At 46.9% G+C, this 18,048-nt stretch overlaps 1 protein-coding gene across 1 annotated transcript in view; it reads right to left on the reverse strand.

Moving 5' to 3' along the window:
• The window catches only part of Stambp (STAM binding protein), a 27,639-nt gene that overhangs the window by 1,676 nt on the left and 7,915 nt on the right, over window positions 1-18,048 (reverse strand). Inside the window, exons 3-9 of the mRNA XM_021190675.1 lie at window positions 17,010-17,085; window positions 16,633-16,728; window positions 14,802-15,168; window positions 10,455-10,579; window positions 9,284-9,421; window positions 4,778-4,890; window positions 2,775-2,874 (exon numbers count right to left, since the gene is read on the reverse strand). Of these exons, the coding sequence (XP_021046334.1) occupies window positions 2,775-2,874; window positions 4,778-4,890; window positions 9,284-9,421; window positions 10,455-10,579; window positions 14,802-15,168; window positions 16,633-16,728; window positions 17,010-17,085 (1,015 nt within the window). The remainder of the gene's footprint in view (window positions 1-2,774; window positions 2,875-4,777; window positions 4,891-9,283; window positions 9,422-10,454; window positions 10,580-14,801; window positions 15,169-16,632; window positions 16,729-17,009; window positions 17,086-18,048) is intronic.

The following is an 18,048-nucleotide window of genomic DNA, read 5'->3' on the forward strand; positions in this document are numbered from 1 at the left end:
GTGAGCTTAAGGCTATTTGGTTTACATAGTGAGTACAAAGCTAGCCAGGTTACATACTGAGATCCTGTTTCCACCTAATATATAGATATAGATATATAGATATATATGGACACACACACACACACACACATATATATATATGTATTTGTATGTATGTAATACATGTATGTGAATACACATAGTTATATAATTATGTAGTTATAACATACACATAATTATATATATGTATATGGGCTATATGTATACAGGGAGTATATATGTATACACACATACATACATATAACTCTGTATATAACTATGTAACTATACATATAATACACACACATATATACACATACTGTGTGTATATATGTGTGTGTATGTATGTATATGTATACATGTACACACACACCACATGGGGTGATGGTGCTTCCCCCAAGAGCCATTTACTATCTAACAAACCCCCCTACTTCTAGTCATGGAGAACTTCTGAGTTGTTGGTTGGAGAATACAAGTCTCCTAAAACAATATGAGCTATTGTCATTGACCTTGGTCACTTTCCAGAACTTGAAGGTAAGACACTATCGCTGAAGATACCACACTCTTTTAGACACGGTACTTGGAGGATTTGAGTTGGAGCTGACCTGGAAAGCCTCTTTGCTAAGGACCTGCTCTTACAGTATTGGGAGGTACTATGCAAGCTGCCAAGGAAGAGGAGCAATTGGATGTCCTACCCAGTTATAAAGACAACGAGCCACAGCCATGACCAGACAGGCGAGACATCCACACCGGTGCAACACAGGCATTTTAATCCCGGGGGTGACTAACAGTTGCCTAATGGAACTCAAGGCCTGGGTGGGAGAGGATTTGTACTTGGTCCTGTAAGCCTAGCCACAGACCTGAGAGAAGGACCCACTACTGCTGTATTCCTAACTGTTCTAAACATCCTTTTACCCACAGCGAGTGTAGCTCTCCCCCTTCATCAACAAAGCCTCATTTTGCAGCAGATGGAGACTGTAACAGAGAGCTACAGCTGATCAAAACACAGAAAACAAATGACATCACCACAGTGCACCCAGGAAACCCAAGGCTCAGAGACAATCTCAGATGAGGGGCCAGAGGCCCAGGATGCCTGCTGTTACACAGTGAGCCCTAGACTTCACGGGGAAACGCATCCATGAAATAACAATACGGCTGCATCAACAAGACACACATACTGACAGCATCAGTCTGCCATGCCAACATGAAGGGGAAAAATTTCAGACCCTCTCCAGATGAAAGGAGGGTACTCTGTCTGCTGAGGGAGGGACAATGAGTTTTCCCCAGGGATGAACTCCTCAATACATCCATTGTCCAAATCCAGGAGGTCAGCCCGGGACACATGGATGTGGGAACAAAGCTAAATGGACTCAGTAGGCTGTATATACGTGTGTGTGTGTGTGTGTGTGTGTGTGTGTGTGTGTGTGTGTATGTGCATGTGTGCATGTGTGTTTAACACTAACGGAAACATCATAAATTTGGGATGGAGAAGAGGGGGTATGGGAGAGCCTGGGGGGGGGAGGCAGAGGTGGGAGAGATGTAGATGCAGTACTTGTGACATTCTGAAAACTAATAATAAGTAAATACAATGCTGGCTCAATGTCAGTGGCTCCTGGTCTGGGAAGCCAGACTATGATGTCAGTGGCAATTACAGTAATGGGTATGGGAACCATCATTCCCAGCAAGCTCTACCCATGGTATGAATCACCCCACCATGAAAGGCTACATATACATATACATATGCATATGCATATACATGTATAATAACTGTTCTAGCATACAAAATCAGCTCCCAGACCCCATAATCCTAATCTCCCATGGGTCTCATCTCTCCCCACCCCTAGATCTTTCATATCTTATGGGGCGTGGCTCTGGCTCCTTTCTCTACCTTGCTTGCTTTTCTCTGGACTCTCCAAAATGTGTGGTGTGGAGGAAAGTGCTAGAATTTCATTGTTCCAAGGCTCACATGACCCTTGACATCTGATCAGCTAAACCTGTAATCACGGACACAACCCAGAACCCAGGTGAAGAAACCACTTCCTAGGGAGGGGAGAACCCTACTTTCTAGGCAAACTTCTAGAATTGTTTCTTTTCTTTTTCTTTTTCTTTTTTTCTTTTCTTTTCTTTTTTTTTTTTTTTTNNNTTTTTGAGACAGGGTTTCTCTGTGTAGCCCTGGCTGTCCTGGAACTCACTTTGTAGACCAGGCTGGCCTTGAACTCAGAAATCCACCTGCCTCTGCCTTCCAAGTGCTGGGATTAAAAGGCATGGGCCACCATGCCACCACGCCCCGCTGAATTGTTTCATTCTTAACCTCTTAATTAACCTGTCTGACATGGCTTTTCCCTTTGCACTCAGACTGCTGACTGAAACTTAGTAAGTGACGGAGAACAAAGTTTGCACATTGGCTAAGCAGACAATGTACCAGGTGCTTTGTTATTACTTCCTTTTTCAGTGATGCTGGGGATTGAACCCCTGGCCTTGCCAGCATCCCACTTATTTCATCCTCTCAATGACCCTGTAAAGTAAGTATTCTTACTATCCCACAGGATGGATGAGAGACCCAGGAAAGGTCAGCAGCCTCACAGACAGGAAGTCACAGGGTGACAGACCTGCCAGTCAAGCCTACTTCCCACGCCCACTGCTTCCTGCATCCATGTCGATTATGGAACTCTGGGAAGGTGAGTGACCTTGTGGGTTAGAAAGGACCATGACCTCAAGAGCTCCATGTGCTTGCTGGCTTCTACATAGGTACGTACACAGAACAGCGGTGGGTCTCTGCCATGGGGGTGAAAGCCTTTCTGGCGGCAGGTTGAAATCTCTTGAAGACCATAGTCAGTTAGCTTGAAGAATCCAGTTCTGAAATAAGAAAGGGCAGGCTCGGCGTCAAGCAAAGGAGTCCATCTCCTCAATCCTAACACCCATCTCACCTGTTTCCCTCCCTGTGGCAGTCTGAATAGGAACAGTCCCTATAGACTCATGTGTTTGGATGCTTGGCCATAGAGAGTGGCACTATTAGGAGGTGTGGCCATATTGGAGTAGGTTTGGCCGTGATAAAGGAAGTGTGTCACCATGGAGGCAGGCTTTGAGGTCTCATATGCTCAAGCTATGCCCAGTGTGGCACACAGTCTCCTTCTGCTGCCTGTGGATCAAGATGAAGAACTCTCAGCTCCTTCTCCAGCACCATGTCTGCCTGCATTCCTGCCATGTCCCACGATGGTGATAATGGACTGAACCTCTGAACCTGTAAGCCAGCCCCAATTAATGTTGTCCTTCTAAGAGTTGCTGTGGCCATGGTGTCTGTTCACAGCAATGGAAATTCTACCTAAGACAACTCCTTTCTATCACACACACACATTCCAGGCAAGCACAGTGATTCAGCCGGCTGAGGTAATTTTGAGACAGCTTTCACAGTACACTGGCTTATAGCTCTCTTCTCTGGAGACTGGGTCATAGTTAGAGAATAATTTATCTGATGATTATAAAGAAGAATCAAACAGGAATTCTTCTTTTTAAAGACTTGTTTACTCTAGCCTATGAGTGCTTTGTTTACAGGCCTGGGACACAGTGAGGTCATACAAGCGGGTCAGAAGCCTTGGAACTGGAGTGACAGAAAAGCACGAGCTGCTATGTAGGTTCTGGGAATTGAACCCAGGTCCTCCACGAAAGCATCAAGTGCTGTAAACTGCTGAGCCATCTCTCAAGTCTCCGAAGAGGATTTCTCTAGGAATTCAAAACTAAAGTGAAAAATTCCTTTGAGCAAATCAACAACAGATTTAAGCAGGAACAAAAAAGGACCAATGAACAATTAATTAATTAGGTCAATTAAGATTCTTCAGTCTGAGGACGGGTGGGGAAACGGCAAGGGCAGAGTTACCAAACCTTGTGGTATAACGCTAAGCGCACAAAAGTGAAACTTGAAAAAGTGAAGAATAAACAGGCTAACTTATCACTGTCTCTGCGTTAGCTCTGCTGGGAAGTTCAGAGTCAACAGGACACTTGGAATGAAAAGGAGCCACACTTGGAGAGAGTGGACCATGTGGGAGGTTTTTAACCCTTTAACCTTAGGCTCCTGAGAACCTATAACTTTAAACAGTTCAAATTTCTTGAAGGTTTTTCTTATAAAATCAACATTATTAACATATTTTTAAAAGAGTAAGTCATGTTTACCAGAACGTGGAGCTTAAAGGGAGCCTTTTAGTGCAGACAATTAAGACAATTTAGGAGTTTTATTTTTAAAAAGGTCTTGGGGCCTGGAAGTTGGCTCAGGTGGTAAAATCCTTGATGTACAAACGTGAGAACCCAAGATGGTAACTCCAGGATCCACACAATCAGCCTGACATGATGGTAGACACTGAAGAGCCTCAAGCTAGGGGGCAGAGAGTGGGGGTCTCCAGCCAAATCAGTGATCTCCAGGTTCAGCGAGAGACCCAAGCAAGAGAAAGATATTTCAAGTCAACCTCTAGCCTCCACATATGTGTGCAGGCATCCACCTACACTTGATCATGTGCACACATAAGCAAACTCGAGCACACACTCTCCTACACCTGCTCACATGCACATGTAAGCAAACACGCGTACACACACACCCTTCTACACTTTCACGTGCACACATAACACACACACACACACACACACACACACACACACCCTCCTACACTGCTCATGTGCACACATAAGCAAACATGCACACACATCTGCTTTCAATAATAAGAGAGCTTTTGCTCTTGGTAAGACCCAGAACCACCTGCTCGGTACTCACTCCTGGAACTTTGGGGAGCAGACGATTGCGATGGACTCTGGTAACATCATTTGGTAGGAGCAGTGAGTGTGGAGATCCACACTGGACAGAAAGGCCGTTTGGGTCGGATGAGTCTGAAAGGTGAAACGGATCAGAGAATTTCCAGTGATCTAGTTGCCGTGCTGGCCCGCTGAGGCAGGCAGGTCTGAGGAGCCCCCGACAACTGGCCCCAACCCCCTCTTCAAGTAGAGAGCTATTTGCAGCCAGGAGGAATACACTTGATCCTCACAGTGAGGTTTCTTCCCAGCACTGTGAGCAGGAGGACTCTAACCCCGGTGTGTGGGGACTCTAATGGTCTTTGAAAGGTCAAGAGATTTGTAATGCTGCAATAGGAGTACAAGACTGTGTGCTGTGTACTAGAAAATGATTGTGGCATAAGTGGAACTGTGTCACCAGACAAAAACTGGAAAGGTTGAGCGGATTCAGAAACCCTAGTAATTCTTGCATCTGAGAATGGTAGGCATGTCTTCTACTCCATACCCGGTTTCTGTCCTGGAGCATGTGACCACAGCACACCACATGAGGATTGTGACAACTGGTCACATAGCACAGAACAGAGTTTTCCATGCCAATGAGGTAGCTGGTTGGTCCCGGGGGGTTAGCCAATAAGCTTCCCTTCCCAGACATTCCTTCCTGCAAAAGCTGTTTAACCTGTGGTCCACCCTGAGTAAGCCAGGTGCATCCATTTTTCAGTACCAATAAACAGTTTTGAAAAAGCAAGGACTGTCACCAAGAATTGCTGTGGGGGGAAACCTTCGTCATACAGAGCCTTGATGCCTAAGTCTCGGGCAGAAGGCCCCTCTGCACTGGCTCTGGACACTCACCCCTGAGTTAAGCCAGATCCTGTCCCCCCACCACCACCTCCAGCCCCAGACTCATCACTGGCCTTCGGCCCCCTTTCCCAACTCCTCAGGTCCTAGCAGTGTCTGGGTGTCCAGGGGTTTGGAAACCCCAGCTTTGACCCTCGCCTGCCTTGATTTGTTTTGCCTGGGCTGGGGCCCTCGTCTCAGGCTGTATTTGTAGTCAAGTGCCTCTGTGTTTCATTTGTTCCAGCTGTGTTCACACACCCCAGCAGCAAGGCAGAACGTGGAACCAGAAATGACTGGGATGAATTTTATTTATTTGGAAACAAGATCTAACTCTGTAGCCTAGGCTTCCCTAGAACTTACTAGGTAGCCCTGGCTGGTCTCAAACTCACCTCCTGCCCCACCTCCCAAGTCCTGTGAAATAGCTGTGAGCTGCCAGGCCTGGAGTAAGGAGATGTTTATATATTCTTTTTTTTTTTTTTTTTTGAGACAGGGTTTCTCTGTATAGCCCTGGCTGTCCTGGAACTCACTCTGTAGACCAGGCTGGCCTCAAACTCAGAAATCCGCCTGCCTCTGCCTCCTGAGCGCTGGGATTAAAGGCGTGCGCCACCAGGCCTGGCTTATGTATTCTTTACATACAAAGAACATAGTCAACTCAGCAGTCACAATGTCTGCATGTCTCAAAACATGTTATACATCATATGTATTTTTACCAACTTTATACCTTGAAAATATGGCATAAAAATCAGCTTTTAAAAGCTCTGAGAAACAACAGGAAGACAGTGAGGATCGAGATGTCTAAGGCCAGGGTCACGGCTGTCAGGTAGGAAATATTGCGCTGAAGGAGAGAAAGAATTTTCTCTTGAAATTTAAAGATTGGAAAAGACCTATAGCCTACTTTTTTCATTAAAACTTACATTTATGTATGTGTGAGTGTACACTGTATGGATGTGTGTGTGTGTGTGTGTGCATGTGTGCATGCATGATTGCCTGTCCATGTCAGAGGTGCATGTGCAGGTCAGAGAACAACTTGCGAGAGTCAGTTTCCTTCTCCCACAGGTGAGCCATAGGTGAGAGGCTTGGTGGCAGAGGCTTTCACATACTGAGCCAGCTGGCCAGTCCTCTTTAGTTGTTTGAAATCTCTAATTATGAGGAAATGGTGCAGAAATGTCAGAGATAAAGCAAGCCAAACCTCCATCCACGCTTCCCTAGCTGGGCCCTCTTGGAGAAGGAGACCCTCTAGTCTTGCATGCTTAGTTCTTTCTGAAGTCTAAACTGAAACTATCTTTGAGTCTAAACAATAACTGTTTTGGAGCCAGCCTCTCTTTTAGTTTCTTTTCTCTTTTTAAAAAAGATTCATTCAAACCAAAGCTGTCTTACTGATGTTTCCATTAGCACATGCCTGTGTGAATACATGTCCCATGTGTGCAGGTGTCGTGGGTAGGCCAGAAGTAGATGTCGGATAGCTTGGTGCAGGAGTTATGGGAGGCTGTTTTAGAAACCAAACTTAGGTCCTTCAAGAGAGCAACCAGAGTCCTTAACCACTGAGCCGTCTCTCCAGCCCCTCCTCCTAAGCCCCTCTGCCTCCCCACTGCCCAGCAGCAGAGTCCCCTCCACCCTCACTGAAGGGAAGGTTGCATGAGAAGAGGTTCTATGACTCCTTCCAATGTCAGTTCAATGGTCTCTTTGAGTCTGCAGCTCTCTGACTGAAGAGGGCTGTGTGCATTCTCCTCCCCCGTGCCCTTCTGATGTGGCGCTGTCCTGAGCCATGTCACCTCGCCCCGCCTGCCACCTTTTCTTTCCTTCCACACTGCTCCCCAGGTGTAAAAACATACCAGGGAGCAGCATGTAAGAAATTACATATCTTATAACTGCATTTCAAGAAGGTGAGATCCAAGCCGAGCTGAAGAACAGAAAGCAAGGAAGTCATACTTAGAAGGCGAACTCTAAAGGCAGGGAGGGAAGGGGTGGCGGGAGTAAGAGGGGGTGCATTCTAGGAGACAGAAAGTGGGAGGGGCAGAGCAGGTTCCTGTTTCCTTACTTGGGTAGTGCGCCTAAATGTTGGCTTAATGATTCAGTGTACTGCACCATTAGTCCATGTACACTCACAGAGCTTTGGGGTCATCAAGGCCAAGTCCAAACAAAACATGACCAAGCCATTCCACACTTGCCAGGTAATCAGTCTGTCCAGCCAGCTCTGCCAAGAGCAGCTCATCTCTCCCTCCTCCCTTAGAGCCAAGCTTCAAGATGGCAGCTGGTACCATCCCTATGATTCATACCAGGACTTCCTGTTTCCTTTCCTTTGTTTTGTCTTGCTATGTAGCCCAGGTTGGCCCCAACTCATAATCCCATCTCGCCCCGCGGAGTGAGGGGACTGCAGCTTCCCACGACTGTCAAGCCTTACGGTCTCTGCCCCACCATTGCAGCAGTGGGACTCACTGGATTAATAATGAGCTCCCAACTCTAGCAGGCACTCTGAGTCTTTTTCAGGCTAGGGCCCGGCGCAGGTGGGCATCCCGAGTGTCCCTGCTTGGCGGCTCTCATGCTTGACACACTCCCTAGCCCCACACGACCTCTTCCTTCCACCACACACTGCACTTTTGCTCCTTAGCAGCCCCATCTCCCTAGCTGCCAGTGAATAACTTTTCTTGCTGTCAACTCTCCCCACCTTCAAGGCCACCAGAACCAGCTTGCAATAGAAGCCTCCAGATAACGCTCTCGATTTGACCTTGCATCTCTTTCTGATGAAAACCACGAATCCCAGCTAAAAGAACTGCTCACTGCTGCTGGAGCATGGTGTACCTGCCCAGTGCTGACCCCTCCCCCATGAAGCTCTCCTTTGTCCCCTCATTAAAAATCATCCTAAGTCTCCTCGGGTGTGACAACCCAAAGTATCCTCTGTTCATCCACTGAGGAACACAGTGCACTCTGCCTTGTGTGAGCCGATGCTCATTTTCTGTGGGATCTTCTATTTCTCCTCAGGTATAAGAGGGCAAGTCTTCTACCTGCTGCTTCACATCCTTGAATTAGACAAACCACTGAGTACCTAATCAGTTAACTGAAAAGGCTGCCCTGTACATCAGCACTTCCCTAAGTCTGACTACGAGTGTGTGTGACCTCTCAAATCTAGAAGTAAGAACAACTGATTGTGACTTACACTTGTCACGTGCCAAGAAAAACAGCTTGTTCTGAGAGCTCAAGGCCTTACAAATTCCAGAAACGTTAGGAAGTACTCTTTAGGGAAGCAGCTGAGTTGCCTTGCCTTGAAGATTGTCCTCAGAGCATTCAATGTGTGTGCAATCATTCGAAAATTGCGTGTGCCAAGGGCAGCCATCAGACCCAACTTGGCTTCTTTAAAACAGTTTCACTTACACAGTGTTTAGGCACATGGTCTCTATAGCATGTCCACAAACATTCTAGGCCAGCTTCCCCCTCACCAACCAGCTGAGAGATACCAAAACATTCAAGAGCTATTTTTTTGTAAAAGATTAAGTTTAGAAAAAAGCTAAAAGCTCTTGGTGGTACTGAGTTGATACTGGAGCACCAGTTGTGTGTGCAGGGACAAAGGACTGGGAGAGGTTTTCACCGGCTCAGACAATGGTGTAGGCAGTGTGCTCTCATGGAGAGAGGAGACCAAGCCCAGGCTGTCACATTTGCTTACATGGATCCAGCCAAGAGTGAGGAGTCCAAGATCATCCTGCATAAAGAAAATTTCTTCTTCATTCTCCGTGTGGCAGTAATCAGGCCCACCATTTTGTCTGGGGATGAGAACATGTGTGATTGTGAATTCATTTCTCATCTGCAAAGGAGAAGACAGCAGGTTAGAGTTCTGTGGGCTCTCAGCCCCACTCACTCGTAGTTGGGGAAGTAGAGCCGCTGCACCCAGGCATGGCTCTCGTTCCTCCTCTCAGTCCCTCCAGGGCTTCACAACGCTGAGAGTTCATGTACTTGGCCTGGGTCCTCCATAAAGTCACAGATGCTGAGACAAGCCCCTTATCTCCCTCTTAGCACAGGCTGAGCCAATGACATAGCCCTGGGGACTTTCTTGTAACAGTCAAACAGGCCTGCTCAGGGATCTTGGGGCACTCCCCAGAGTGTCTCGTGCACATGTCTATAGGGTTTCCTTGCTCGGCCCTTGTCACTTAGGGCCCACGTGGGATTTGTTCTAAGTCCCTATTTTCTGGAGCATCAAGGAATGGGTTCAAGCCTTCCCTTCAGTGGGCCTGACTTCCTCCCTGGCCTTACATCTCCCAGTGGACACACTGCTCAGCACTCTCTATCCCAGAGTCTCCCTTCTCTGCAAAGGACTGCACACTTTATTCACAGGCCACAAAGGGGGCCAAGTCCTCCTCCATTTAGAATTAAGCCTCCTTCCAACCCTCCCTTCTTTTCTTTCTTAAGACAGTGTTGTATTATATAGGCAATACTGGCCGGAATTCACTATGCAGCTGGCCTCAAACTTGTGGAAAGTCTTCTGTCTCAGATCCCTGGGGGTAGGATTACAGGCATGAGATATCATTCCTGACCTGTAAGCATTACAGTTGTGCACTCGTGCACATGTAGGTCAGAGAAAAACTTTGTGTGTGTTGTTCTTCACATTTAATTAATGTGTTTTTGTGATGAGGCCTCTTATTGGCCCAAGACTTATCAGGTACTCTGCCTGTCTGGCTTTGGAAACTTCAGGGATCTGCCTCCCACTGCCCCTTGGATCATGCCATGCACTCTCTGTGGAGGGATTGGTAATAGAGTCAGACTCCAGATACCCAGTCATGGGGGTGTGGGGGGGTACACAGAGGAGGCAGCCCCAGTTCAGGGAGTTACACGTGCTTTACCAGTTTTCCACAGAGGACTCCGCAGGTTTCGATGCCTTTGGCAGTATTGGCACTGGCAAGCTGTAGAAATTCCGAGCACAGATTGCGGGGCACCACGATGTGGCGCAGGCCTTCAATGGTGGGAACTGAAATAGGCAAGGGGGAAGAGTCTGAGTCCACAGGGCCAGGGATCCCTAAGCAGCAACCAAGGCTGACAGCCTGAGACTGACTCCAGCCATGGCTGCAGCCGGAGGACTGAGCCTGGCAGAGCTGAGTCCCAGGATTCTGGGCTTCGTAGGGACCAGCCATCCCTCTCCTGCCCTTTTCTCCCTTTGGAATAGTGTTATCTTACTCGGAAGTGTGGATTACTGAGCGCGCACACTCACAGCTGGAGAAGGACGAATGCCTCGTCTAGAGCAGATCTAGATGGAGCTCTGTATTTGTGCTTTAAGATCCCGATCCTTCAAGAAGAGAAGATTTTAACCATTCAAGGTAAGATAAGGCTCACCTACTATCTTCCAAAAGTGTTTCTGAAGAGTGAAACATGACAACAGAGAGCTGCTGTCTCGGCTCTCAGAATCTGGTGCCAGGGGAATCTCATGTTCAGGCGATTCCGTTGGACTCAGGAAAAAAAAAAAAAAACAACCCCAAAAGCCAGGGACTGAGGAGATGATGGCTCCTTGGGTACAGAGACTGCTGCACAAGTGTGAGGATCTGAGCTCAGTCCCCAGAAGCCACATAAAATACAGGCAGAGTAGGGCATATCTACAAGCCTATGGGAAGATGAGAGGCGGGAACAGAGGATCATCAGAAGCTCATGGGGGACAACAAAGAGACCCTGTTTCAAACGAGGTACAAGCTGAGGGATAACTCTCAGGGTTGCTCTCTGACCTCCTGGAGTGCTGAGGAACACTGCCAGAAGAAAGCCAAACTGCCCCACAAGAAGATACAGTTTGTCCCCTAAGTAGGCGTTACCAAAGCAGCTTATAAAACCTATCCAAGAGAGCAAGAGCCATTCATGAGTTCCACGGAGAAGCTGTGTGAGACTCAGAAAGCTAGAGGAGGGGACAACGCAAACCTGCAGCCTGAGCAACACAAGTTCAACAATTGCATCTGTGGGTGACAGATCTAGGCCTGGCACAGACAATCAGCCCAGCAACCACTCAGTCCACTCTCAGAAGGCATGTCAGCCCACAGGAAACACAGAACGAGAGAGACATAAGGCTGTGTGGGCAGAAGTTAGAATCTAGTTACTGGCAAATGATGGGACTGTTAGGGAAATAATTTTAAAATACTGAGGCTAAGACCACCTCCGGGAGGTCTGTGGGGTTGATCACTCTGACTGAACAGAGAGGAGCTGGAGAAGCTTCAAGCTTCAAGGGAAAGCAGAAGCCAAGTCTAGACAGAAGCTAACAGAGCGGTGGGTAAGACATTAGAAAGTGTTCCCCATTCTGACTGGTGTGAGGTCGAATCTCAGGGTGGTTTTGATTTGCATTTCCCTGATGACTAAGGATGTTGAACATTTCTTTAGTTGCTTCTCGGCCATTTGATGTTCCTCCATTGAGAATTCTTTGTTTAGCTCTGTACCCCAGTTTTTAATAGTGTTATTTGATTCTCTGGAGTCTAACTTCTTGAGTTCTTTGTATATATTGGATATTAGTCCTCTATCAGATGTAGGATTGGTAAAGATCTTTTCCCAATCTGTGGGTTGCCATTTTGTCGTATTGACAGTGTCCTTTGCCTTATAGAAGCTTTGCAATTTTATGAGGTCCCATTTGTCGATTCTTGATCTTAGAGCATAAACTATTGGTGTTCTGTTCAGGAAATTTTCCCCTGTGCCCATGTGCTTGAGGCTCTTCCCCACTTTCTCTTCTATTAGATTCAGTGTATCTGGTTTTATGAGGAGGTCCTTGATCCACTTGGAATTGAGCTTTGTACAGGGAGATAAGAATGGGTTGATTTGCCTTCTTCTACATGCTGACCACCAGTTTAACCAGCACCATTTGTTAAAAATGCTGTCATTTTCCTACTGGATGGTTTTAGCTCCTTTGTCAAAGATCAAGTGACCATAGGTGTATGGGTTCATTTCTGGATCTTCAAAAATTCAGGTGACAGCAGATGCTGGTAAGGATGTGGATGGAGAAAGAGGAACACTCCTTCACTGTTGGTTGGATTGCAAGCTGGTACAACCACTCTAGAAATCAGTCTGGTTGTTCCTCAGAAAATTGATCATAGTACTACCTGAGGGCCCAGAAATACCTCTCCTGGGCATATACCCAGAAGATGTTCCAACTTGTAATAAGGACACATGCTCCACTGTGTTCATAGCAGCCTTATTTATAATAGCCAGAAGCTGGAAAGAACCCAGATGTCCCTCAATAGAGGAATGGATACAGAAAATGTGTTACATTTATACAATGGAGTACTACTCACCTATTGAAAAACAATGACTTCGTAAAATTCTTTGACAAATGGATGGAACTAGAAAATATCATCTTGAGTGAGGTAACCCAGTCACAAAAGAACACACATGGTATGTACTCACTGATAAGTGGATATTAGCCCAGAAACTTGGAATACCCAAGATACAATTCACAGATCACATGAAGCTCAAGAAGAAGGAAGACCAAAATGTGGATACTTCAGTCCTTCTTAGAAGAGGGAACAAAATACTCACAGGAGGTAGAGTGGGAGGGACTTGGGAGGAAGAGAGGAGGAGGGGGAAAGGGAGGCAGGATCAGGTATGGGAGGAGACGGTGATGATATACAGAGGTTCAGGAATTTGAGCAGAGATATGTTCAAATGGGGGATGGAGAACTGGGAGTAACCACCTACAAATCCCAGATGCCAGGAAAGCAAAAGGCTCCCAGGACCCAAGAAGGATGAGATTAGCTGGAATGCCCAATAAAGGGGAGGGAGAACCTGTAGAGATCATATCCAGAGGTTAGGCAAGGCCCCCAGTTGGGGGATGGGGCCACCCACTTATCTCCAGTTTTTTAACCCAGAATGGCTCCCGTCTAAAGAAAATACGGGGACAAAGTGTGAATCAGAGACTGCCCCCTCAGATACCAAACCCAGACACTATTGGGGATGCCAAGAAGTGCTTGCTGACAGGAACCTGCTATAGCTGTCTCCTGAGAGGATCTGTCAGATTCCTCTCAAATATAGAGGCAGATGCCCACAGCCAACCATTGGACTGAGCATGGGGACCCCAGTGGAGGAGTTAGAGAAAGGACTGAAGGAGATGAAGGGGTTTGCAACCCCATAGGAAGAACAGCAATATCAACCACCCAGGCTCCATAGAGCTTCCAGGGACTAAACCACCAATCAAAGAGTACACATGGAGGGACCCATGGCTCCAGATGCATATGTAGCAGAGGATGGCATTGTCGGGCATCGATAGAATGAGAAGCCCTTGGTCCTGTGAAGGATTGATTCTCTAGTGTAGGGGAATGCCAGGGCAGTGAGGTGGGAGTGGGTGGGTGGGAAGGGGAGCACCTTCATAGAAGCGGGGGGATGGGGGATGAGATGGGGTGTTCTGAAGGGAAAACTGGGAAAGGGGATAACATTTGAAATGTAAATACATAAAATATCTAATAAAAGAGAGGAGAGAGAGAGAGAGAGAGAGAGAGAGAGAGAGAGAGAGAGAGAGATGACCAAACCATTAACTAACTTATCTGTAAGCAAAAATTCTTAAATAAACTTACTATGTTACTTGATGATGAAAGAAAGAAAGAAAGAAAGAAAGAAAGAAAGAAAGAAAGAAAGAAAGAAAGAAAGAAAGAGAAAGGAAAGTGTTCCCCAGAGCGGAGGATGTATAAGAAGGAGTGGTTCGTGGAGGAGACTTCAGAGGGAACAAGGAAGGCGTCTGAAAGACCAGCCTTCAGAGCCCAACCGTCCTTCCTTCTTACACGCATTTGAAGATGGGACAGTAGTTTTTATGAATGAACCATATAACCATCTGCCAGGCACAGTACTCACACTGACCAAGCGCCTTACAGACTAGGAACATGGCAAGGGTGATTCGGTGGCCTTTTAAAGAAGTCAGCCATTGCTTTGCATGTGGCACTAAACATTTTAAAAACTGCTTCTAGGAAGGGCTGCCTGTGATCTCTAGTTCACGCATTTCTGTAGCACCCTTACAAGTTGAGGGTCTGACTTCTAGGAAATTTTTAAAAAACTAAGATTAAGTTAAACTCAAGGCCTTAAAAAAAAAAAAAAAAAAAAAAACGAACAAAAAATAAGACAGTCAGGGTGGTAGGTCAGAAAAAGACAGTACTTATCACACAATGTTCTGTTGACAGACTCAAGTAAGTGGGGACCATGGGGGTAAGAGAGACGGAAGAAGGCATCGGTAAGAGGACTCACCATTTTCTATGACACTTAATGCTCCAGGTTTCAGGGACCTGTCCACCACAGGTGGCTTAGCTGGCCTCATGCCTGTGTTACAGTCTGAAGTCTGCGTGGGTGGGAACGGTGAGCTGGGGGCCACATCTACACAAGGCTTTTCCAGATCAGGGAGCAGAGGCCCGCACGGGCCAGGGTCTACCTTCCCAAACTCTTGAACAATTTTCAGCCGCTCTTTTTCCAGCTCCTGCTTCTGGATCATCTCCTCAAAGGCATGGAATTGCTCCTGCTCTAGCTGCTTCTGCTTCTGCTGGGCAACCCTCTGTTTTTCTTTTTCCAACTCTTGCTGGATGGCGATATTTCGGGCAAGTTCCTCTTCTTCCTTTTTCTATAGAGAAAGTAAAGGTTGTAGGCTAACACTTCATCCCTCAGAAGAAGAGCATCAGTACAGAGATGTCCAAAGTATAGTTTTGCTCTGGTCTCACTTCCGAATCCAGAATTCATGCTTCATTCGATACCTCTTAAAGCCATGAAGTGCAGCCCCCATCCCGTTCTATCAAGCCACCAGGAACCTATTTTCAAGGACAGCAAAAGTTCCTATCTTCAAGGTACATCGGTGTGAAAGCTAGTGTTTATTGCCAACTTGACAGACGTTAGAATCACCCAGAAAACATGGCAATGCACTGTCTGTAGGGGATCACCTTAGTTACATTACTTCATCTGGGAAGACCTGTCTCAGTTATGGATGGGACCATTCCCTGAGCAGGGGAGGGAGCCCAGTGGGTATGAAATGGCAAGAAGGGGGTGGGACGCCAGAGTGCAAGCGTTCATGCCGCTCCCTTGTTTTCTAATGTCAAAGTTACACTGACTTCTGTTTCATGGAGTGGGGACATACGCCAAGGCTCACATATGCAGGCCAGAGGACAACTTGTGAGACTCAGCTTTCTGCTTCTACCACGTAGGTCAAGGGATTAAACTCGGGCCATCAGTCTTGGAGGCAAGCATCTTTTCCCCAACGAGCCATTTTACCAGCCCCTCCCTGTTTCTTGTCTATGGATGAAATATAGCTCACTGCTTTGAGCTCTTGCTGTTGTGGGCTGTACCTTGATCTGTGAGTTGAAATACATGCTTTCTCCCTTAGGTTGCCTTTGTTGGGGGCTTTAACATGGCGACAATGGAAGCGATTAGGGCATTGACGCTCTATTGTCCTGAATTCTTTACTTTTCTAGTAGTTATTTACATACTGTGAGTAATATTTGAACTAAAAAGTATCAATTAATAAACCCCTTCCACCTAGTAATGCCTTAGGAATGTATGGCTTCAGAGCTACTAATCCCACTGCTGACCGTCAGCGCCGGTGTGCAGAACAGCACAGCAGACAGCTACACAGCAGCATGCAGACACCCCTCCAGTGTGTATCTCCACCCTACAGGCGAACGCTGTAGGGCCCTGAGTGTTTCTCCACACTGAAACTAACTATTCAAAACAAGACCCACTGCATACCACTGGGAGAATCGATGACTATAAAAAGCTTTTGGGATAAGCACATGACCTAAACTTCCCACTCCTGAGATCCAAAATGCCTTCTGCTCTGGGGAGAATCTTCACTGTGGGCATGTTTCTTGCTGCAGAAAGGTCACAGGTGTCTGTTCCTAAGTCACCCTCTTGGACACATAGGCCAAATCTGTTAGAATCTGTCACATCCCTACTAGTTTGTGACTCTTTTGAGGCACTGGCCTTTGTGCCCCCCCCCCCCAAAACAAAGTAGCCCGTTAAGTTCACAGACCCCATTTTCCCTGGCACGGCGCTGACCCGGGACTGGCTAGGCAGCACACATGCTCTGCACACAGACCTTTCGCTCTTTATACTGCTCATACTCTTTGGTGTATCTTCTCAGGAGTTCTGTCTTCAGTTCTTCCGCTTTAGGGAAAGCGACATTTTTTAATTTCTGAAATACAAAATGAGACCTAGAATCAGAGCACTCCAATGTCAACGAAGGGAGAGAGAAAGAAGACAAGAGTTACAGCAGTGCCTCACACAGGACTCGAACCCTTCCTCCCTGCCGTCCCGCCACTCTGTCCCACACTGCAGAGGCAGCCCAGTTCTTTCTGGCTCTGATAGGCAGACGGATGCTCTGCAGTTGCATGTCGGTTGCTCCGAGCTGCTCTGGAGCTGAGAGACAGACACCCGTGAAAATAAGGACCCACCTTGACCAAAATAAGGACCCACCTTGACCGCATCTTTCTTCTCAGGAATGATAGCTGATTTGTAGTCTCGGTGTTTCGGAAGTTTTTCAATGAACAGCCTATGGAAACACACCAGAATGGTTAGGGTACCCAGAAACTGTCACATGTCCCTGAGACAATGCAGCCACTGAAAGAAGAGTTTCTAGGGGCGCTGGGGAGTTAGACCAGGCAGAACACACACGGTGTGTCTCCTGTCAGCTTCATTCCTGTATAGAAGTCCTGCTCTCTTCTCCCAAAACAGAGAGTAAGCTCAAACACCAGATTCCTGTCACAAAGGAGAGCCGAAGGGTGACTGAGATGGCCCGATGGGTAACGGTCCTTTCAGTCAAGGCTGGGTACCAGAGTTTAACCCTCAGTACTCACAAGGTGGAAGAAAAGAACTCATCCATCCAAGCGGATCACCACCTTCCATGAATGCCACATTGGTGGGTGCTCCCCACCCCAACAAGCAGCAAGCAGCACTCCTGTTGATTTCTCTTCAAATTCCTGTCTAGGCTCCCTATAAGCTAAGTAAATCCTTCTCTCTCAAGCTGTCATTGGTCAGTGGCTTATCACAGTAACAGAAATGCTAATCAGAGTCCAGGACATCCACAGGCAGCACACAGGCCTGGAAGTGGAGCACAGCAGTCTTCTCTGAAGGGTTATGAGTCCCAGGAGGAACTTCCTGAGGTCAAGGTCACAAAAGCAATAACGGACGGATTTCACGGGTTTATCGGGTTTCAAAACAACCCTGAGATACCATCTCACTCCAGTCAGAATGGCTAAGATTAAAATTTCAGGTGACAGCAGATGCTGGTGAGGTTGGGGAGAAAGAGGAACACTCCTCCATTGCTGGTGGGATTGCAAGCTAGTACAACCACTCTGGAAATCAGTCTGGTAGTTCCTCAGAAAACTGGACATAGTACTACTGGAGGACCCAGCAATACCTCTTCTAGGCATATACCCAGAAGATTTTCCAACTGGTAATAAGGACACATGCTCCACTATGTTCATAGCAGCCTTATTTATAATAGCCAGAAGCT

This window comes from Mus pahari, chromosome 2, assembly GCF_900095145.1.
Source record: "Mus pahari chromosome 2, PAHARI_EIJ_v1.1, whole genome shotgun sequence".
Classification (NCBI taxonomy): domain Eukaryota; kingdom Metazoa; phylum Chordata; class Mammalia; order Rodentia; family Muridae; genus Mus; species Mus pahari.